At 26.1% G+C, this 24,241-nt stretch overlaps 1 protein-coding gene across 1 annotated transcript in view; it reads right to left on the bottom strand.

Annotated features, from left to right (window-relative positions):
• Window positions 1–379: 379 nt before the first annotated feature.
• The window catches only part of LOC136072116 (dynactin subunit 1-like), a 74,020-nt gene continuing 50,158 nt past the window's right edge, over window positions 380–24,241 (bottom strand). The window contains exons 16-35 of the mRNA XM_065820502.1: window positions 20,815–20,942; window positions 16,690–16,804; window positions 16,493–16,546; window positions 16,210–16,341; window positions 15,944–16,027; window positions 15,597–15,650; window positions 9,000–9,102; window positions 8,812–8,908; window positions 8,637–8,724; window positions 8,197–8,325; window positions 8,035–8,106; window positions 7,885–7,955; window positions 4,688–4,830; window positions 3,479–3,588; window positions 2,465–2,536; window positions 2,226–2,360; window positions 1,889–1,946; window positions 1,586–1,671; window positions 888–983; window positions 380–792 (exon numbers count right to left, since the gene is read on the bottom strand). Of these exons, the coding sequence (XP_065676574.1) occupies window positions 649–792; window positions 888–983; window positions 1,586–1,671; window positions 1,889–1,946; window positions 2,226–2,360; window positions 2,465–2,536; window positions 3,479–3,588; window positions 4,688–4,830; window positions 7,885–7,955; window positions 8,035–8,106; window positions 8,197–8,325; window positions 8,637–8,724; window positions 8,812–8,908; window positions 9,000–9,102; window positions 15,597–15,650; window positions 15,944–16,027; window positions 16,210–16,341; window positions 16,493–16,546; window positions 16,690–16,804; window positions 20,815–20,942 (1,971 nt within the window). The 3' untranslated portion in view covers window positions 380–648. The remainder of the gene's footprint in view (window positions 793–887; window positions 984–1,585; window positions 1,672–1,888; window positions 1,947–2,225; window positions 2,361–2,464; window positions 2,537–3,478; window positions 3,589–4,687; window positions 4,831–7,884; window positions 7,956–8,034; window positions 8,107–8,196; window positions 8,326–8,636; window positions 8,725–8,811; window positions 8,909–8,999; window positions 9,103–15,596; window positions 15,651–15,943; window positions 16,028–16,209; window positions 16,342–16,492; window positions 16,547–16,689; window positions 16,805–20,814; window positions 20,943–24,241) is intronic.

The raw sequence follows: 24,241 nt of genomic DNA, 5'->3' as shown, positions 1-24,241 counted from the left end.
TTTTATGATTATGACAGCAGAAGCTCAGTACTAAGTAATAAGCTTATAACAGACAATTTTAATCATCAACTTATCTCACACATATTTATGATTATAGATATAAAAATAATAATTATAAATCTCTAATAACTATTCAACACTTTAGTAATTCATTGTTATTTTGTCGCATTTTTAAAAAGGCTTATATTAGTTCAAGTTGCTTTCTTTGTTTTGAATAACAAGACATTTGATCAAAAGACAGGTTGAAAAATTTTACAAAAAGTAAATTTTTCTTCTTCTAAAGTATAACGTTTTATTATTTTAAACGAGAGAGTATGTTATGAGTTTAACGGTTTAAGATGGGAAAAAAAATATATTTTATTAAGAAAAAAACACAACGAAAAGTTAAAAAAAAATTCTAAATGGAAATAATGATACAACAATAAAAATAATAAATATGTAAAATACACAAATAAACTTGCTTCCTTATAATTCATTACATAATGAATACAAAATTTATATAATCAACAATGGATAAGTATTTTATAAATGCGCATAAACTCTTGAGCTGTCACCGTGACGTTATGAACTCCAGCCTTCGCTTTGTTATTAGTAATAAGAAACCGAAGGGTTATAATTCATTACATAATGAACACAAAAATTATATAATTAACTGTGGATAAGTACTTCATGAATGCGCATAAATTCTTGAGCTGTAACCGTGACGTTATGAACTCCAGCCTTTACTTCATTATTAGTAACTGGAAATCGAAGGGTCGCAACATGAACTGGAGAAATCTTTTCCTGGTTGAGCTACAAAACAACAATTTCCAAAAGTAAAATAATCGAACCATTATTTTTCAATTTTGTAATCTATTAAAAAAAAAAGAAAAAGATTTTTAATTTACCCTAGAGTATTGGGGTGAAACAAAATCTCTCAGATAGCTATGAACTACTCCGCCCACAAGTTCTTCGGTAATGACTTCCTGAACTTTCTTTGAAAGCTGAAATAAATTGTTTAAGAATTTATTCTATCTAAAAACAAACATGAAAACAATTAGATGTCTTAGAAAGCAACTAAGCGTCTTAGAAAAATAGTCGAAAAAAAGGATAAGAAGTTAATTAATTTGCCCTCGGCCAACCCAGGTCAAATTAATTAATATTTGTTTTTAAAACCGTTTTTTACAAAAAAATACAAAAAAATCTAAATAATGTCTTATTTAGGAGAGGTGAAGGGTGAGAGGTGGAGCTGGGTGGAGGATGAGGGGTGTACTGCGTTTACTCTGTCATAAAAAACAGGATAATTTGTTAGAATTATATAGCAAATTCATTAGAATCCTATAGAATTAGATTTAAAACATGATATGATAGTAATAATAATAATAACAATAGTTATTATTATAATAAATAATAATGATAATTAACAATAACAACATGTAATTATAATAAATAATAATAATAAATAACAATAAAAAAAACAATAACAATAACAACAACAGCAAAAACAACAACAACAGCAACAACAACAACAACAACAAACAACAATAATAACAATAATAAAAATAAAGAAAATAAATAACTATTAAAAACAAGAACTACAAATAACCTCATCCTTTTGTTTACTAAATTTAAAAAGTAAATCTTTCTGTTGAAACAGTTGCTCTTCTGGAGATGGTCGATATAATCCATCTTCTAAAAATAAAATACAAAATTTTTATTACAAAAATCAACTAATCATTAATACTATCAAAAAAATTTTAAAAAGCGTAAAACAATTACACATTGTAAATGTGCTACATAAAAAAGTGCTTATTGCAACAACAGCTACGTAGGCACTTGTTGCAATAAGCACTTACTTGTTTCATAAGCACTTGTTATTTAAGCACTTACTTGTTATATGTGCACTTACTTGTAAAACCTTTTGTTATATCAACAACCTTTGGAAATGCAGACAAATTTCGAAGATTCTAAAAAATATTTTATAAAGAGTTATTTTATTTTATAAAGAAATTTTGTACGTTCGCTTCGAAAGAATCAAAGATGGTGTTGTAAACTTCTCACCAAACACATAAATATTGTCATATAAAAAGAGTCTTTATGCATCATTTAATTAAAATACCCAGTAAAAATATTAATTTATAAAAAAATTTGGAAACAAACTTGTGAATTAAATTTTTTTCACATTTCAAATATAAGAAAATTTGGCATTAAATCTTAAATAATAAGAAAATTGTTGTAAAATGTACTTGGTACAATCCATTGCATTCTTTAAGAACACTTTGAGATGTTTTTTTAGAACTGTCAGATGCATTCTTAACAAATTTGCCATCTTTCCACACAATATTTGGGATATAAGGTTTTGGTAAAGAAGCCAAATCATTCTAATAGAACAAAAAACTATTGAATACATATTAATTTGAATTTATACATCAAAGTTTTTAGACAAAATTGGATTAAATTTAAAACTCTGAAAGTTATAACCTACTTTCATCTTTTCACACTTCAGCGACCAATATTCTGTTTGTAGGTATTCCAAAGCTTTCTTTTGCCCCTCCATCTGAAAAAAAAAATTCACAATACTAATTTTATTCTTACAGCTTCATATAAAATATTTTAATATTTTAACAAGAATATAAAGAAGAATGATTTTCAACGTTATTGAAACTATTTCAACACCTATTCTGTCTATAATAAAATTCTTGTTTTGGGTAAAAAATAAAAAAATAAAAAAAAGATGAATAAAATAAGATTACAATAAAAAATATTAAAGAAAAGAGTAAGATTTTGGAACCAAAAAGAAAAAAAGCTTTCATGTATTTATTACAAAATGATAAACCAAAGTGGATAAATCAACACAAGAGTTAATCTTAAAATACTTAAAAGACTACCTTTTATCTAAGTACTGTACTACCTTTTATCTAAGCAAACTTTACATAAACTGTAAAAGTTTTTACAAACTGTGCTACATAAACTGTAAAATGTCAACTACATTTTTATGTTGACATTTCTAGACAAGATTAAGTTACAGTTCCTTGCCCTTCTTGTTTTTGCTTCTTGTTCCTAAACTCTCAATAGTTTACCTAGACTGGATCTTAGCTTGGTTACTCAACCGAAGTCAATGAGTGGTCATTTGAAAAATGATCATTTATTATTTATATATTATTAAATATTATTTATATATTATTGAACCCATTTTTTTATTTTCAACAAAATTTTCATTTATTAGTTGTATTTTATAAATTCAAATTAACAAATATTTGTTAAAATAATATTGTATCAAAATATGATAAAGGGATGAATGAGGAGGTAGGATGAAGGGAGGGGGATGGGGGGGAGGGGGGTATTAGTAATTTTCAAGTATTTGAAATCATATGTTTTGCATTATATGTATCATTAAGTACTTTGATCTCATTGAGTGCAATATTTATAAAATATTTATATGTCAATAACATGCAAGTATTTCATAAAAAATTTGAACAAATATCAAAAATACACATACTTGAGCAAGAAAGACAGGTGAATCTTTAAGAACAACTTGTACTGAAGGTGAAGCCCCAGCTACACCTGCTTTTGCTAATGTTGCAATTGTTGATCCAGCTTTTGCAGGTGCTATTTTTTAAAACAAAACAAATTTAGAAATATTCTGAAAAAAAAAAATCTATAACTATAAACCTAGTTAAAAATACAAATATATTTATATATATTTATATTTAACTATAATCATGTGATTATTATATTCAATAAATTTTTTTATACTTAACATACTTATTTTTTATTAATATTATTTAATTTTCTTAAATAGTATATATAAATATCAGTCTTAATATATATAAATATCAGTCAAGTAACTTATATGTTTACAACTGTAAATAAATATATTTTGCAAAACACAAGTTAAACATTAAATTTAGTGTGCAAGTAATCAGTACAATAAAAATGCAAATGACATCATCATCATCACCATCATCATTGTCATCATCATCATCTATATATATATATATATATATATATATATATATATATATATATATATATATATATATATATATATATATATATATGTTGTAGTTTAATGTAGTGTTAAAAGATTGTGTGATGGATAAGGATGATGTCAGGGTAAGCTTGTGTAATGTAGAGTGTGATGTAGAGTAGAAAGATAATTTAAGATATCTGGCATAGAATGCTTGTGTATGTAATACAGAAAGCTTGTGTATGTAATATGGAAAGCTTGTATATGTGATGCAGAGAGCTTGTATAATGTAATGTTAAAAGATTATATAGTGTATAGCATGATTATTGTAGAAAACAAAGTTTTGTACGTAGTAGAAAAAAAATTGTGCAATACTTTGTATTGTAATGTACCTTATAATGTAACATCTAAATTAGTTAGCAAAGGATACAAATCATATTTACATAAATCGTAGCGAATAATTTATAGGTTTAACAATAAACTTATAGATGTACTTTTTATTGTTTTATTAATTAAGATTTTAAAGATAAAATTTAGGAAAGGCTTATTAAATTTACTGTAATTTACTGTTAAATACCAGACTACATAGATATTTACATAAGTTGATAAATATACAGGAGTAGATATTTACATAAGTTGATAAATAAATAAATAGAAGTAACAACAACTTAGACTAAAATACTAAGACTTTTAAATATTATATTTAAATTATATTTAAAATATAAATAAAAAACTGACACAGCATTTGCAAGCTGGATGTTCGAGACATGTCAATACTCGTTTTTTTACTTAACATTTCTAACTTTTTCCTCATTTCACTTCTTTCATTTTCTAGAGCATCAATGTCACTTTGTAATGCATCCATTGTCTTTTCACTTTGTCTAAAGAAATTTCAAAACAAATGTTTAAACAATATTGTAATAATGTCATTAATAATTTTATTAAATTTGAATATAATGCTTCATAGTTTTTACCATCTTATCACATGCTGAACTTTAGTTAACAGTTAGAAACTTTATTAAAACAAACTTTATTAAGTAACAATGATATATATCTCAATCTTAATCGATCTGTCTGTTGTTTCAAAAAAAATTAGTTTTTCTTTTTTTAACTGCTCTATTTCCAAGGCCACCACAGTGGAAAAAACATTTTTTAAATCACCAGGACCACGAGGACCATCCACGAGGACCACAAGAAAAAAACCTGACTACTCATGATTATTATAGATAATTACTTACAAATGCAAAATATGCTAACAACACACTAACCAATTACATTTTGCGATAGTGATTACATATTTATCAACCAATAGGAAAATTTCTTATGAGCTCTATATACATTAAAATCATGTGTAATTAAATCATTGTTATCTTAGAGGTGCAACACTTGCAACACGTTTTAACACTTATAACTTTTAAAGGAAAACGACAAGGCTGAACGAATGATTGCTGCACGTTTGAAGATGCTAAAGATAATGCATCAGGGTAACAACATCAGTTTTTGCAATGTCTAATAACATCTGTCCAACAACATCTGTAAATACACTGAGGTATAACATCTGCACAAAAACATCTGAAATTTTACACAAACGTAATTAAATATCAATGAAAAGTATATGAATATTACGGATGTAGTTACATCTTTTTAACTATCTAAGTTTAACAACATCTGTGCAATTACATCTGAAAATTTTACAGATGTAGTTTTATCTTTTCAATTACATTAAGAATAACTATGGGATTTTTTTTAGATGTAATTACATCAAGAAAAAATTGTTAAATAATAGTGCATTATTTTAACCAGATGTAGTTACATATATAATTTTTTCAGATGTAACTACATCTGGAAAAAAATATTAAAATATTAACTAATGATGTACTATTTTAACAAAAATGTAGTTACATTTAAGATTTTTTTCATATGTAATTACATCTTGAGGAAATCTTCCAGATGTTTTTCGAGAAAAATTCCCAGATGTAGTTACATCTGCTTAAAAATGTTGTTATGGGTCATAGAATTTCAGATGATATAGGGCAGATGTTGTTGGAGTAAAAAAAAATACAGATGATGTTCAACAAAAGTGAACAGATGATCTTGGATAGGCCTGTAAATTGAGCTGAACGAGCCAAGCTTGCTAGGGCTCGGCTCATTTACATATTAAGAGTGTTCAGGCTCGGCTTGAGCTCGTTTCGAACATGAGATTCTTTGTTCGAGCTCGGCTCGTTAAGGATTAGTATTGTTTGGGCTTGGCTCGTTTTACATGTTGCTCGAGCTCGACTGGTTTAAAACTCGAAATAATTATTGTAACCTGTTAGTTTAAAGCTCGTTTAGTAAAAAAAAATTGTTCGTTAAAGGTTCGTCTGCAAATAACGCATCTCATATGGTTACACTAACACTATATTTTTATTATATACTAATATATATAATATCACAATTTTATTTATTACATATATATTATTATAATATAAATAAATGTATATATATATATATATATATATATATATATTCGAGCTTTAATCGAGCCTATATGAACGAGCCTATGATGTTCAAGCTCGGCTTGTTTAATAAACGAGCCTAATTTTTTGTTCAAGCCCGGCTCGTTTACCATTCGAGCTGAACATGAACGAGCTCTTGTCGAGCCGATCACCGAGCCGTTCACGAACACGAGCCAGGATTTACAGCCCTAATCTTGGACTATTCCACAGATGTTGTTGGACAGATGAAGTAATCTTTTACCAAAGAAATATATCATTCAGAAGAATAAAAGACATATCATATACATAATCTTTTGCACAAGACAAATATGATATAATTCAGCGCATCAAGTCAACAGATGGCATCAATCCAGGAAAATCCTGTTGAAGCGGTTAAAGCAAATTCTTCTTTTTAGCAACCTTTGATACTTTTAATAAATAAAATTCAAAGCTTAACCAAATCATGGCTTAACCAAATCATGGATATCAGTGGAAAAATATATGTTAAATTATATTTGATGCAAAGCAACTTTATTTTTGAGTGTTCAAAGTTGAGAACTTCTATTAAAGTATCGGAAGTTTATATATATTATTATGTTTATTATAGTTATTATATGCACTTATATGCAATTCAAAATAAAAGTCCTAGCTAAACAAAGTTTTTGACAAGAGACCCTTAAAAAACAGTATGATTTAGAAAATTTTTGACTCAAGAAGTAAGTTGGTAGAGAAAGTTCAAGGAGAGTTGAAAATCCGCCTGACTTTCTGACTTATCCAGAAGTTAACAGGATTCTACTGTGCATATAAATATGTATGTGTGTGTGTGTATATATATATATATATATATATATATGTATATATATATATATATATATATATATATATATATATATATATATATATATATATATATATATATATATATATATATATATATATATATATATATATACATACATACATATATATGTATATATATATATATATATATATATATACATACATACATATATATATATACATATATATATACACATACATACATATATATATATACACATACATACATATATATATATATATATATATATATATATATATATATATATATATATATATATATATATATATTTAAACAACTTTAAAAAGTATTCTACACAATAGAGTGCTCAATGTTCTTAAAAGAACAGAGCAATTATATTAGTAGTAGAAAATCACTTAACCAAAACTTTTTCCATTTAACACTGTGTTTCATCAACAAAGATTCATCAGAAGATTTCTGATGAATCTTTGTAATATTATTTGTATTAAATAATATATTTCCATGGTATTTAATAATCAATTCAATAATTAATAGTCAATTAAATAATATATTTCCATGGTATTTAATAATGAAATTTTGTGAATCTACAAAGTTGCTATTGGTTTAATTGACTTAAAAACTTTTATTTTAAAACTTACTTTGTTTTCTCGCGACAAGCAATTTCAGTTGCCTCTAGCTTTTTAGCCATCTGTTCTACTTTGATATCAGCCTGAAAATTAAAAAAAAATCTTTTCATACAAATTTGTGTTCATTTTATTTTCAAATTAACATATATATAAAACTATTACTTCTTTTGCAGCATTGTCAGCTCTTTTTTCAAGTAAACTTATTCTTATGTTTGCTTCACTTAAGTCATCACTCTTTGAGAAAATAAACAATAATTGAAAATTTGCAAAAAATAAATTAAAAATTTAAGACAAACTTTTATAAAAAAATACAAATAAAAAAACCTTAATTTTTAAGTTCCTTTTAATATGTAATATTTCTTGATCCTTCTGTTCAATAATGTTTTCTAATTTCATGGATGAAGATAACTCATCTTTAAATATAGCTGCTCTCTCAAGGTAAGGAGGTGTTCGCTATGTTAAATAATGTGTATAAGTATATATATATATATATATATATATATATATATATATATATATATATATATATATATATATATATATATAAACACTGTTTTTCAAGTTATGCTTCTAAAAACTTACAACGCAAATTAATACATTAATTTGCATGGTAACTTAATTAATTGTTAAAAACACATATTCAGTATTTAAAATATTTGAGGTGCTAAAGATGTTTCACAGAAATATATAAGTTCATCTTCTTAATTACCAAACAGAGAAGAGTGACAAATTCCAAACCAAGAGTATTAAAAAAATGCAATCACCTTCTTTTCAGGTTCGGTATCATAATCTCCTTCTGGTAATTTTAAAGCAATCCCTGATAAACATGATAAGATTTTGTGGAAACTCTTACTAAAAAACAAAAATTAGTTTCAATTTCTGTAATATTTTCTAAATTTCAGCTTCACTAATATTTTCTGAAAATCTTACAATAAATACCTTAACACATCCATTGGATCATCGTCAGATTTAAAAAAAAGTGTAACACAATCTTCTGCTGCTTCCATCAAACGTTCAGGCAATAAAAACTCATTTTCTGTTAATAAATTTTTAAATACAATAAATAATTTCAAATGCATATAAAAAAAAATTAAATATTAAAAGTAAGTTTTGATAAAATTTTTTACCAAAAAGTTGAGACGCTTTTAAAGACAGAACAGAAGCTAAATCTTGCATGTATTTAACCAATATTCCCTGCTCTTCTTGTGCTGTTAGTAATTCTTCGACAACCTGAAAATAAAAATCTTTTTACATTTTATACTAACTTTATACAAACTTTAGAAAAGTCATTTACCAGTTACTTTATAAAATAATTTAAAAAATCATTTTAATTTATAATTATTATTTATAAACTTTGAAACCAATTATATTATTGCTTATTACTATTATAATTATAGAAATACAAAATTATAGAAATACAAAATTATAGAAATACAAAATTATAGAAATACAAAATAAAATTCAAGCAGCTCTGAGGAGATAAGAGTGAAGAACTCAGAGAAGCTCAGAAATCAGAGAAAAAAGAAAGAGGAAAAAAAAGAAAGAGAGAACAGCTTTTAGAAGAGAAAGCTGTTTTATTATCTCTTATATAGGTTGTTTTTAACATGTTTACTAGGTTTCTAAAGACTAAGGTTATTTACTATTCAATAACACACTTTTCATTGATATTTAATAACATTTGTGTAAAATTTCAGATATTTTTGTGCAGATGTTATACCTCAGTGTATTTGCAGATGTTATTAGACATTGCAAAAACTGATGTTGTTACCCTGATGCATTGTCTTTAGCATCTTCAAACGTGCAGTAACATTTAAATTTTAGCAGTCATGATTAACAAAAGTTATTTCTAGTTTAATTTAAACTTTGATTTTATTTTAACCTATGGGTTAAAATCACTAAAAAAAGAAGCTTTTGTGATAATCTTAGGACATATATAAAAAAACAGGGTCCCAAAACAATCTATAGTCAAAGCTGCAAAACGTGTAAGAGTAACTTATTCTAATCAATAATAAATAAAATATTCCCTAACCTTACAACTCAATCAATAATAAAAAAAATATTCCCCAACCTTTTGTACAACTCAAACAATAAAAACAACAACTAATAAAACTAACAAAAATAAAATATGACAAAACTAAAAATGACAAATAAAAAATCATACCATATAGAATTATGTAAAAATGTGACACAAATTTATTACGTAACACAACAAATTTGTGACACCATTTGTTATGTAACAATTTGTAACACAACAAACTTGTGGCACCATTTGTTGTATCACAATTTGTAACATAATAAATTTGTGACACAAAAAATAATTTTGATAGTAAATCAATGATAGTAGTAATGTAATTTTAGTGATGAAATGAATGAATGACAATATCATTTTTAAACTTTAACAAACCTTTTTTTTTTAAAAAAACAATACCAAAATGTGAATTCACATTTTGCCTTAAGTAACTGTTTAATTGTTCAGATACAAAAAAAACCCTTAAGAATAACCAAGATGATACATAACAAATAATATTATATAATGATAAATAATAAACAATAAGATAAAATAATAAATAATAATATATAATAAATAAAAAGAAATATTTTAGAAATATTTTATATTCATAATAAATAATAATAAATATAGATGAATTACAATGTTGTATCCTTCTGGAAAAATAGCAAACTTATGCCAAGTTTTAAAAAAGTTTTTAGAAACACTGTAAACTTTTAGCTGATATGGTATTATAACCAGGCCATGGTAAGAAGGGTTATCTTGTACGTACTTTACATGCAAAATGGCGATTTAACTTTATGTCAAAATCTTTAAGGATATTTTATTTGTCATTTGATATTGTTTATGCAGCATTTATGTTGAAAGCTCAATTTGTAATTAGTTGTTGTAAAATAACTAATTAGAAATTAATGTTTAACTTGATAACACCCCAAACTGAGTTGAAGAAAAGAAAAAAAAGGTGCTTTAAGTTTAAACTTTTATTTAATTTTTTTTTTATTTAAATTTACTTTTACACTCATTTTACATTCATTTTTTTTCATTGTTTTATTTTAAATGTTTCAAATCAATGTTTTTTTTCTTATGTTACGAAAGTGCAGATGGTTGTTTTAAAACAGTTAATCATAAATTAAATGTTTCAAACATTAATCAACCATTAGTGAAGTCTGTAAACATGAGTGAAGTCTGTAAGCAATAATATTTAAGACAATACTGTAGGGGAAATTTGTGTACCTAGGGCCGGATTTTTTCAATGACTCAAATCAAGGCTCTGGGCTTGTCTAAAAATAGTGAAACTGATATGATCACATCTTTATACTAATTAATTTGTATTAATATAGGTATAATGACTTAAAATATAAAAGTCCATCATGTAGAAGGGTTTAAAAATTAGTGCCCCTAGGTACAATAAGCTTTTTTTCAATTGTACCTAGGACCACCAGCTAGTGTACCTAGGGCCACTCTCTATAAATTAGGTTTAACTCCATAATCAATAGACTACAAAGATAGTCACTTAAATTTTTATTAAAAAATTTGTTTAATCTAGCATTGTTTTCAAAAAAGTGTTATATAGAATCTTAAAATTTTCAACATTTAAAAATGTTTAATGTTGCTGGTTCCATTCAAATCAAAGATTTTTAAACAAGTTTTCTTTTTTTCATAACTTTTGTTGCACGTTGAAGTGCAATAGCATTTCTTTCTGGAGTGTCAGTGAGAATTCGACATTTACCTAGTTTTCTACCTCCTCTTTTAGAAAAACGAGGTTTTGGTTTTAGAAAAGGACAGACCTGTTCTGGCGTTATACATGAAACAGATTTTGATAGAGAAAAGTCTATTTCCATTGTTTTGTGAATTTATTGATTAATTATTGACTAACTCATTTTTTTTGTCAGAAATAGAACTATTTGGACAATTTAATGCTGGATCTTGTCTGTTGATTACACTTGAATTCAAATATTCATCATCAGTAAATGTTTTGATTAACTGGCCATACACCAGACACACGAAAACCTGCTAGAATGTTTAAAGGAGTAAAAGCCAAAGGATCACATTTGCCAATGTATACTGCAATGTCATATATGGTGATTGGCTTTCCTGGATTTGACAGCATCCAATCACAACAAGCTGTGCTGTAGTATTTCTTTAAAGGTCCAGAAACACCTCTGTCTAATGGCTGAAGCTTATGGCTTGTATGTGGAGGAAAAGTAAGCATTATTATACCATTTTCTTTAGCAAAAGTAATCGCTTCAATACTGGCATGACTTTCATGGTTATCTAATAGTAATAAAACTGGCTGATCTACAGAACATTTGATATGGTAAATAAAATATTTCAAAAACTCTAAAAATTTTCAGCATTTAATCATCCACTTATATGTGCTGTTCCCTTAGTTCCTGGAGGTGTTCCTTTCAGCATATGATTTTTGAAGTTCACTCTTGGAAAAATTATCATAGGGGGTATGGAATTTCCGATTGCATTCACACAGCTGATAATAGTTATATTAGTTCCTTGTTCACCAGAAGTTAAGCTCCCAATCTGTTTTTTACCTTTTGGGGCTACAACCTTAACAGGTGGGTGCACATTTGTAATACCTGTTTCATCCACATTTAAAGATGCATTCAGGCATATATTTTGAGAAGACTTCAAGATATTTTGAAAAAAAAAAATGAAACATTTGCTTTGTTAAAACTGGTGGCTCTTGCTAAACTTGTGGCTTCCTTAGTGAAAGAAACTTATTATTTCTTTTCATAAAATCAGAATACCATTGCTCACCGGCTTTACTATTTTTATCCCAGGAGGCTGGATATTTTTTAACATTAGCTTTTGCATACTCAAGAGCAAGCTTTTTAAGCTGTGACTTTGACAGTCCATAATGCATATTGCTTGCAATGACAAGGTACTCAACTAAGGTTTTTTCTTCATCTTTACAGAATACATTCCAAACAGCACATTGGTTAAATATTGATATTTTGGTTCAGTATTTTTAGAACTATTCTTCTGACAAAAGTTTCTGTCTTTGGAGTGTTATTCTGCTGATACTAACCGGAAATCCATCCTTCATTACTGCTTCTGCAGCAAGTGTTACACTATCTACATTAGGTTTTAAACGCTTTTTTCCATTATTATTCCTGGGCATCTAAAAAAATATTTTAAAAAATCTCAAATATTTTAAAAGTGAAATACAAACAAATTACACATTTTTAAAATGTGTAAAGATAAATTTAATAAATACCAAGTTATTATCAAAATAAACAAAATTTACTTTGATCAAAATACCTGAATGCCTGTGAATTTAAAAAGTAAATATGCAATATTAAAATAATAATAAAAAAAAAAAAACTTCTTCACTACTACTACTACAACTACTACAACAATAACAAAAACAACAACAGCTACTACTACTACAACTACTACTAAAATATAATAAAAATCAGAGATTTAATATAAATATATCAAAAGCAAAAACATTTGAAGATGACAAAAGGTGTGTAATAAACATTACAACTCTCATAATTAAAATATATCACATTGATATACATCACTGTAAAGTATCTAAAAAAAGCTAGATAATTATACAAACATTAAGTACACAATTTGATTGAAACTAATAATTCTGAGCAAAATTAACAAACTGTACCCGTTAAATGGTGTTCCCAAAACAGCCGGGAAAAAATGCTCTTCGTTAATCAGAATTTAGCAATCTACCTCGTGATCAAACAAATTCTTTATCAGAGAAACAAACTTATGGCCCTAGGTACAAGCAAACTATATAGCTCTAGGTACAAGAGTTGATAGCCTCATGCAAAACGTTATCTATTAACAAATCAACATTGAGAGTAAACTTATTGAACATCGCATTTAGTACTTAAGTAACAAACAATATTATCTACTAGAACCTATAGAAAAGCAATTCCTCTAGGATTGTAAAACGATATAAGATAAAAGCAGCAAAACTTTACTCTAAATTATCAAAAAGCGTTTTCTAATTATAACTTGCTGTGGCAGCGCTCTTTGAGTATCAAAATAGAAATAAAAGATTTTTTTTTTAAAACTAATCCCCTGACTGAGAAGCATAACTTAAAACTTTATAGATTTCAAATAAAGTGGGGTGGCCCTAGGTACACAAACTTCCCCTAATTAGACTTTCTTTGAATAAAACAAATTTATGAATAATATGTTATATAACATATTATTTATTATATAATATAATATAATTATTATTATATAGTATATTGTATAACATATTAACATATATAATATATATTATAACATATTATGAATAAATTATTTTTTTAGTTTCAAAGTTATTTAACAAAAGTTTTTTCATTATTATTTAAATTTCATTGTACTTATGACATAAACATAAGTTATGTTTACAATTATCTTATTGTTACCTAATAAAATATATAACTTTTACAAAACCGTTATCAATATTAGTTTGATTTTAAAGTTTTGTCTATAAAAAAGAAATTAATTAATGATTTATGATCCAGAAGAAAAATTTTAAATAAAAAAAATGCAAACAAAAAGATTATTATGTTATGTATATGATTGTAAGAAATAGAACATAAAGAAATATAAATACTTTTTAAATACCAAATTTCATTTCTAATTTTTCTTATTATTATATTGTTCAAACATTTTTTAGTTGGGTTTTAGTTTGATCAACTTGGTTTGAAACCATATTTAAATGCAAAGTGGTTATTTAAAATATTGACATAATTTAACTATATAAGTATAAAAGCTGAGCTAAGTTACATTAGGTTTCTTTGTTACACTGTGTAATAATGTGACAAAACCTGCATTGTCTAAAGAGTTTCAAGTTAATAGTAAGCTTGATGAAATATTGTTTGTGCACTTGTTCTTAAAGCCTTTAGAAGGTAGAAGCAATTTTTTGCAACAACAAAGTTTATTCTATAATTTTTATGATCATCTGATAAGTAATAAATAATGTGATCATCTGATGATGATAAATCATCACCTTTCAGGTTCATTTTAAATGATATTTATCACTCATTCATTACTTCTTTTAACAACATACTTGTTTTACCAAAATTATATAACACTTTATGTAACATATATCAACTAACATGTATATATATAAAATTTATCAATTTTTTTGATTTTTATTTCATGTTAGCCTTAATTATTCACCCCAATTCACTTATTCATTCCAATTTACTTATTCGCTATTTATAGTTCAGGTCAGGAGAGGTACAGAGTTTGAAATACATAACGACCCTAGTAGTAGTTGATAGCATCTGGTAGTAACATGCCTGACATGTAAAATACAAAAGAAAAAAAAAGAGAAGAAAAACAACAACAACAACATTTATACAACTAAATTTTTCTCTAAATATTTTTTAGTCCTGATTTGTACTTCACACAGCATTTTGTAAAAAAACTAATAATCTTATATAAAAAAAATTTAGTGGTTCTTGAGTAATAACTTTTTGTAATTTTCTTACCAAAACAACTTAAAACCCTAAAAGCCAAATGATCACCAATCATAAATGATTCAATAAAGATTTTTACCATCAAATAAAACGTATTTTGATAATGTTTTTGATAATATATGAATATATTATATGTAATATAATATATGATTTATAATAAATTTTATTATATTCATAGTCTTATATACCATTTCTACATTCATTATATTTCATTTCTTATCTAATATCATAAATGATATTGAAAATTCTAGAACTCTTACTTGATCTGGATATGATAATGTTGTACTTGAATCCTGCACCATTCTACGCCTGATCTAAAAATTAAAATATATAAATTAAAAAATAATATAACCAATTTTAAAAGTGAGTACACAATAATTTAATCAATATTAAAAGTGTGTATTTATATACTTATATATTCTAAAAGCATTCCTGTATATATATATATATATATATATATATATATATATATATATATATATATATATATATATATATATATATATATATATATATATATATATATATATATATATATATATATATATAAATTGAACAAAATATAATAAAAACACATTCAAAGTAAAAAATGCTCTTTAAAAAATACCTTTCTACAAAACTGTTTTAACTCCATATTTTTGAGTTCAATGAAATGAATGAGATTTACAAAAGAGCTTCCTTCTTTACAGTGCTATTGAAAAAGTAAGTGTTAGGAAAAACAATATAATAAAAAACACCCTCTTTACAGTGCTATTGAAATAATAAGCATTAGAAAAAGCAATATAATAAAAACACCTTCTTTACAGTGCTATTGAAAAAAAAAGCGTTAGAAAAATAATGTTATAAAAACAAGCAATAAAAACCAAAATTTACCTTAGATATCCCTTTTAAACGCTGTATATCAATTGATACACATTCAGAGCCAACATTAAATCGAACTAATGAATCAGCTAAAAATTCTGTACAATCACGGAGTGCATTTCCCAAATGTAGTTTATAGATATTCTAAACAACAGATACCATATTTTTACTATGGCAAAAATACAAAGCTAAATAAATCATGAAAACAATATCAAGGTGACAGTATCATACCATGCTAACAGAATGTTTTTGTCAATAAATGTATAAACTATTAAAAAAATTAAAAAAAGTATACCATATATTGATTAATGGTTTTCTCAAACACTTCTATAGAAACAGTATCATCTAACTAAAATAACATAAACTAGCATAATTTAACATAATGCAATAGCATAAAATATCTCCTTAAGAAAGTATTCCTTATATCAACAAATTAGACATCAGAAAAAGATTTAATAAATAAATAGTTAAATTTAAAAAAAGAAAAGTTACCAAATCTTTACTCAGCAACTCAATATAGTTATCAAGCATTTTTTCGTGGACAGCTAACTCAGGATATTGAGCAGAAGCGCGCATAAATGTACCAACATCACAACAATATAATGCTCTAAATAAAAACACTATATTATTAAATAAAACATATGTTTAAACATGTAATAGTCTTTCAATAAAGATCATTATCATCTTTCATCAACATCGTTGTCTTTCAATAATATTTGTAAATTGAAAAATTTTTAAAGATAAAACATCAGCTTCTGTTCAAAGAATTGACAAAACAAATAAGGGGGGGGGGGGAGTAGCTTTACTCCAATGTGTTTACGAAAAAAGTTTCTTTGATGTCACATGCTACCTTCGCAAAACTCTTTTCAAGAAGACCATATAAATTAGAATTAGATGAATCATCATCATCAGAATTAAAAACATAATATTACACCATTTTTTTATGTTAATCAATACACACTGAATTTTATTTAAAACATTTCATTTTGTGTGATTTAGTAACCAATTGTTTTGTGGTAATAAATTTTTAGGACAAAACTGCTCAAAAAAGAATTTTAAACTTGAACTAAAAATACCTCTTTAAATATAAATTATCATTTGCAGTTATAAATTAATAAAAGTTGTAAATTTAATTATTATTTACTTAAAATTTATTTATTTAATTGCTGCAGTGACCAAATGCTCACTGAGTGGTAATCCACTTTAGCAGCAAGTTTAAAAACTATAATTTGAAAGACTTTTTTTATAGTTTAACATTAACTTATTAAGTTCGACATCAAACAGCAAATTGTTCTAAATTGGAAAAACATGATTGGAAAAAAATTCCTTCTACTCGAGTGTTGACAGATCTCAGAAGTATATCTATAATTGTGTAGTCACGAACACTTCCAGCTGGTCCAGTTGGTCGACAAAAGTTCCTTAGGAAAGATACTGTATTTAGCTGATAAGAACTATGAAGACATTTAAAAAAGTTAATTAAGATTGTTAAATTAAGTTTATTTAATCTTTCCCCATAAAGAAGCTCTGAATATCCTGTTGCTCTATGTTGTACTTCTTCAATAAGATTAATGTCTTTTTTTAAAAATGGATTCCAAATAGAAGACACATACTTTAGATGAGGGCGCACTAGCAAAACATATAACAATTTAAGTATATCAGTATTTAAAAATGAAAATGTGTGTCGGATAAGACCTAAAATTCTATTTGCTTTAGAAAGACACAAAGATATATGATGACCATATTTCAGATTCAATCCACAGTACTCAATTGATAATCAGAAATGTAATATTTATTGATATTTTTATTTAATTTATTACTTTTATTGAAATGTATTATTTTACATTTTTCTATATTTAGTTGCATACTCCAGTCATTGCATCAATTAAAAATAGAATTTATGTCATCCTGTAGATCATTACTACTGTTATCAGGGATTATGTGGAAAACTTTTCAATTATCAGCATAGAGCTTGCATTTAATTTTTAGTTTATCCGGAAGATCATTGATACAAATTAAAAACAAAATAGGTCCCAGAACAGAGCCTTGCGGTACACTACTTAAAACACCAAGCTACGTAGAAGTAATGTCTTCAAGAACAACTCTTCGCCTTCTATTTGATAAAAAAAGACTCAACCCATTTAAGAATGAATCCCTTTATACTGTACATTTCAATTTTTAATATAAGTTTTCTATGGTAAACTCTGTCAAATGCTTTAGAAAAGTCAGTAAAGAGGATATCAATAGGATAATCTTGACCCACTGCTAGAGTTACAATATCTTGGCTTTCAAGTAAATTGTAAAGCAAGATTTACCTGGTAAAAAACCATGCTGATTCTTATTAATCAAATTATTATCTATATGATGCCGAATGATTATTTTTTTAAATATCCTTTCTAAAATTTTGCATATAACTGACAAAAGGGAAATATGTCTATAGTTGGAAGGATCAAGCTTATCGCGATTTTCAAAAAATGGATCTATGTTTGAGTCTTTCCATGCTTTTGGTACCATTCCCAATTTAAGTGATAGCTTAAAAATATGTTCAATAGGAATACTCAGACTTAAAGAACAGATACTCAGTACATACAGATGGACTCCATCATTCCCACAGGATTTGTATTTATCCAATGATTTTAATTGTACAAGAATTTCTTTTAAACTGATTATTTTATTTATATCACTTTCACAGTGAACATGAATAACAGGATCAAAACTCTGTAAGGCTTTGTTATCGTCTTTAGTAAATACAGATCGAAAATATGTGTTTAACAAATTTGTAATACCTAAAAGGTTATCACTCACAGTTTCATCTGAAAACCCTAAAGTGCGAATTCCTTCTTTATACTTTTGTTTGCTGTTCACGTATGCCTAAAATCTCTAAGGATCTGGTTTAGAACTTTTAGCTAAGTCATGTTCAAATTGTTTCAAAGCTAATTCAATAAAATGTCAAGTTTTAATAAGTTTATATTTTGCTTATAATTCGAGATTATTTCTGCCTGATGCAATAAACTTAGACCATATTTGTTTTTTTCAGTAATTAGTTTCTTTATATCAGATGTAATCTAACCTTGTTGTGGTTGTCCGTATTTTTTAGAAAGTGGGATAAACTTGTTACAGGCCACTGTATATAATTCTAAAAATTTGTCATAACACTGATTGATATTTCTATCCCCAAATACTGCTTTCCAATTAATTGAATTAAAATATTTTATTATTTTAACATAATCACCTTTTTTATATATATAATTTCAAATAAATTTTTTACTGATATTATTAGCGCTTATCAAGTAGTTCCAAGTCAATATCATATGTGCACGAACAATCTTACCTAAAGGAGGATTTGATGTAAGTTCAGAAACACGATTTGAATTTTCTGTAAATATAAAATCAAGAATATTAGTTGAATCTATCCATCTTTTGAAATGTTGTAAAAAATACATTTTGTGACGAAAAGCAGTCACTTATAGTTTCTGTGAAATGAAATTCTGAACTATTTAGATCTGAACATGCACCAGTGAAGATATCATCAACCCATTTTATACTCGGATAATTAAAGGTCCCAGTCAACAAAAAACCTGTAAAAGCACTATTATCGTAAACACGATAATAGTGCTTTTACAGGTCTGAAATGTTTGCTGAGTTAGGAGGTCTATAGACACAACCAACTAATATTTTTTCAAATTCTTATTTGAGTATATACCATATTTGTATCTGGATAACATAGTTCAATAGAGTTAATTTCAAAAGTTATAAGATCTTTTCGTATATAGATACAAACTCCACCACCTCATCTGTTAATTCTGTCCTTTCTAAAAATATTAAAAACATCCAGGTTTGACACTGATTCAGCAGTAAACCATGTTTTTGTCACCATTATAAAATCTATTTTATTTAACTGTGCTAATACTGAAAATATTAGCACAGTTCATTAAATTTTTATTTAATGAGGTTGCGTTTGTATATAATATTTTTAGGTTTTTCTATTGTTTGTTAATCTTGACAATCTGTTGCCTCGAATCACATAAACAAAGGTATTCGTATTTTGCAGAGAGTTATTTTTCCTTTTTTTTTCCTGACTTAAAGCATAATCAAAGGCTCTTTTGACATATGTTTTATCTGGGTTAATGAATATATCTTTCAAATTTTCATGTGAGCGTAACTTCTTTGCTGCTGCAAGTATAGTATTTCTTCGTGTTTTGCCCTTAAAATGTACTAAAACTGGAGCAGGTTTTTGACTAACAATTTTTTTAAAATCTTCTCACAAAGACCGCTAAACATGGTTTTCCGATCGTGTTAAATATCTCTTCCATAACATTAAAATCATTAGCTTGTTTTTCCAAATCGGTTGTTGCATCAGATTCTATTACACCAAATATTACTACATTAGCTTCCTTATTTTATGGTTAATTTTGTTCAATAATTGACGCGTTTTAGCTTGATAAGTTGTGTTTCATTTTTTTCCACGAACAACAACGTCTGCCCATGGGGGGGGGGGGGGCAGATGTTGTTTTTGCCTTTTATACAATTAATTTTGTGAATTAATTTTATAAATAATTAATAATGCCTCTTTATATAACAAATTAATTTAATTAAATATTTATAATAGTAATGTTTTACCTCATAAACTGAGATACTATAACATAAAACTGAGCCAGATTGTAAGCTAAAAGACAAGCATGGCTTGCTTGATCACCCTTTGAATCATTTAATACTTGTCCTTCTTCTATAATATCTTGAATATCATGCTGTGAAAAGTAAAAATTACTATTCAAAATAATTATGAAAAATAAACACAAAAATTACAAATGACAATAAGAACTATTTCAACTCAAACAAATAATCATTGAAAAAAGATTTGAATTTCATGACATTATAAACTTGATGTGTAAAACATTTAATCACACATGCACACACAAACAAACTATGAATTTAATAAAACGAACTTTATATTTTATAATTTATAACACAAAATGAATTTTACATGTGTAAAAGATAGGAAAACAACACTATGTTATAGAAAAAATAATTTTTTAACAGATTTTAAAATAAAAAAAATAATTTCGCTTAATTTAAGTATCAGGTGACTTATTTTTGAAAAACTTTTTTTTGGGCAACCTCTAAAAAAAATTTTTATTCAAAAACTTTTCAAATTTAGTGTAACTTCATTACATTTATTTTTTGTATGTATTTTTATTTATGTATTTAGGGGTATGGTATATATATATATATATATATATATATATATATATATATATATATATATATATATATATATATATATATATATATATATATATATATATATTAATAGGCATTAAAAACATTATTAATATTAAAAGTAACTCTCAAACAACTCCTAATGTAATCATACATAACAATAAAACAATAACAAACCCCTTTGATATTTGTAATGCTTTCAACAACTACTTTACTAACATTGGTAAGGATGTCCAGGCAACAATTCCTTCATCCATGAATCATTTCACATATTACTTATCAAATCCTTTTTAAAAATCATTCTTTATAAAACCTACTGACGAACATGAAATTTTAAAAATTATCAACTCTTTTGACGCAAATAAAGCTGGACCAAATGGTCTGCCTGTTAAAATTCTAAAACTATTAAAAACAGAACTCTCCAGAATTCTTTCTAACATTTTTAATATCTTGTTCTCAAGTGGTATTTTCCCAGAAAACTTAAATACTGCCGAAGTTGTACCTATTTTTAAAACTGATTCAAAACTATTAATATCAAACTATAGGCCAATTTCACTTCTCTCCAACATTGATAAAATTCTTGAAAGGCTAATGTTTAACCGCTTATACAAATTCTTCAATGAAAATAAATTGTTTTGTGAATTACAATTTGGTTTTCGAACAAACTACTCTACATCACTTGCTTTATTAAATCTAACAGAAAAAGTTAAAGATTCTCTGGATGAAGGAATGTTTGGATGTGGCATTTTTATCGACCTTCAAAAGGCTTTTGACACTGTAGATATTGACATTTTACTTTATAAGCTATCGCACTATGGTATTAGAGGAGTCTCAAACTCTTGGTTTAAATCTTTCCTTACTAATAGAACTCAATTAGTATCCATTAGTGGGATGAGCTCAGACCTAAACGATATCAAAGTAGGTGCTCCTCAGGGATCTGTCCTTGGCCCTTTATTGTTTCTTATTTATATAAATGACATGTCTAAAGCTTTAAAATTTTGTAGAGTCCAACACTTTGCAGATGACACAAACCTTCTCTATTTTAATAAGTCCATAAAAAAATCAACAAATATGTTAACTATGATCTTAAAAAACTATGCCTCTGGCTAAATGCCAACAAAATTTCCCTCAACTCCAAAAAAACTGATTTAATATTATTTAAAAGTTGTCACAAAAAATTAGATCAGCAGCTCAAAATTAAGTTAAATGGGAAAAAACTTTGGTGCAAAAAATTTGTAAACTACTTGAGTATTAAGCTAGACGAAAACTTAGCCTGGACTTACCATTATAACGATTTATCTAATAAGTTGAATAGATCCCTTGCCATCCTGTCAAAGCTAAGACATTTTATACAACAAAAAATTTTAAAATCTATTTACTATGCTTTGTTTCACTCTCATTTCACATATTGCCTTTTATCATGGAGTCAAAACATAAGTACTGTAAATTGCCTATTTATCATGCAGAAAAAAGCAGTCAGGGTTATTGAATTTCTACCAAACAATGCACATGCATTCCCAACTTTTAACACACTACAAATTTTAAAACTGCATGATATTATCAAAATTGAAAATTGTTTATTTATTCACAGCTACCTAAACAAAAAGCTACCTCCTATATTTAATAAATGGTTTACTCTACACAGTACAATTAGCTGTCAACTTACAAGAAATTCTTGCAGAGGTGCACTGAGTGTGAAAAAATATAATACAAAATCCTACGGCAAACATTCCTAAACAAAAAGCTACCTCCTATATTTAATAAATGGTTTACTCTATGCAGTACAATTAGCTGTCAACTTACGAGAAATTCTTGCAGAGGTGCACTGAGTGTGCAAAAATATAATACAAAATCCTACGGCAAACATTCCTTTAAATACTCTGCATTAATGGACTGGAATCAAATTCAAAATAAATTAAAATCAATCCCTTTTAGCAATATTAAAAAATATGCTCTCAAAACCAAATTAAAATACTACTTGCTACATCAAAATAAATAGAAACAACAGTAGTATCACTGGTGATAATAGATAAATCACCATATAAAATATATAAGATACAAATATGAATGTAGACTAATTGCAACCTTCTGTGAGTGTATTTACTTTATTTGCTTCTTTTTTTTCTTTTGTTTTGTTTTGTTTTGTTCATGGTCGCTCTCCTCGATTTAGCCTAGCTACATGAGAGTGAACCATCCAGAATGTAGACTGTACAAATATTTTTTATAACGTATAACATTCTTATGTAAAACATCTATATTTCTGGTGAATATATTGCTTTTTGTTGTTGTTGTTGTTGTTGTTGTTATATATATATATATATATATATATATATATATATATATATATATATATATATATATATATATATTTATATATATATATATATTTATATATATATATATATATATATATATATATATATATATATATATATATATATATATATATATATATATATATATATATATGTAAATTATGTTAGTGTATTTTACAAATAGAGTGCTCAATGTTCTTAAAGAACAGAGCAATAATAAATTAGTAAAAAAACACCTATCTAACTTTTTTCTTCAACTTGAAGTTTCACCATTGCTGGGTCATCAGGAAGAGTTCATACACACACACGCACACACATATATATAAAGAAAAATATTTTAATAAAACTCAAAGTTTTGTGCCTCTTTGCAATCACCAGCTCTTGAATACAAATCAAAATAATAAAATAAGCTCCGAAAAAAAAACTTAGAAGTATTTAACTATGAGGGCTTTTAATCTACAAAACTTAGTATTGAACATTTGTCTTAGTAATCTACAAAACTTAGTATTGAA

This window comes from Hydra vulgaris, chromosome 15 (assembly GCF_038396675.1).
Source record: "Hydra vulgaris chromosome 15, alternate assembly HydraT2T_AEP".
In the NCBI taxonomy this organism is placed as follows: Eukaryota; Metazoa; Cnidaria; class Hydrozoa; order Anthoathecata; family Hydridae; genus Hydra; species Hydra vulgaris.
Note: the sequence above shows the minus strand (reverse complement) of the source record. Positions and strands in the feature narration are given on the sequence as shown.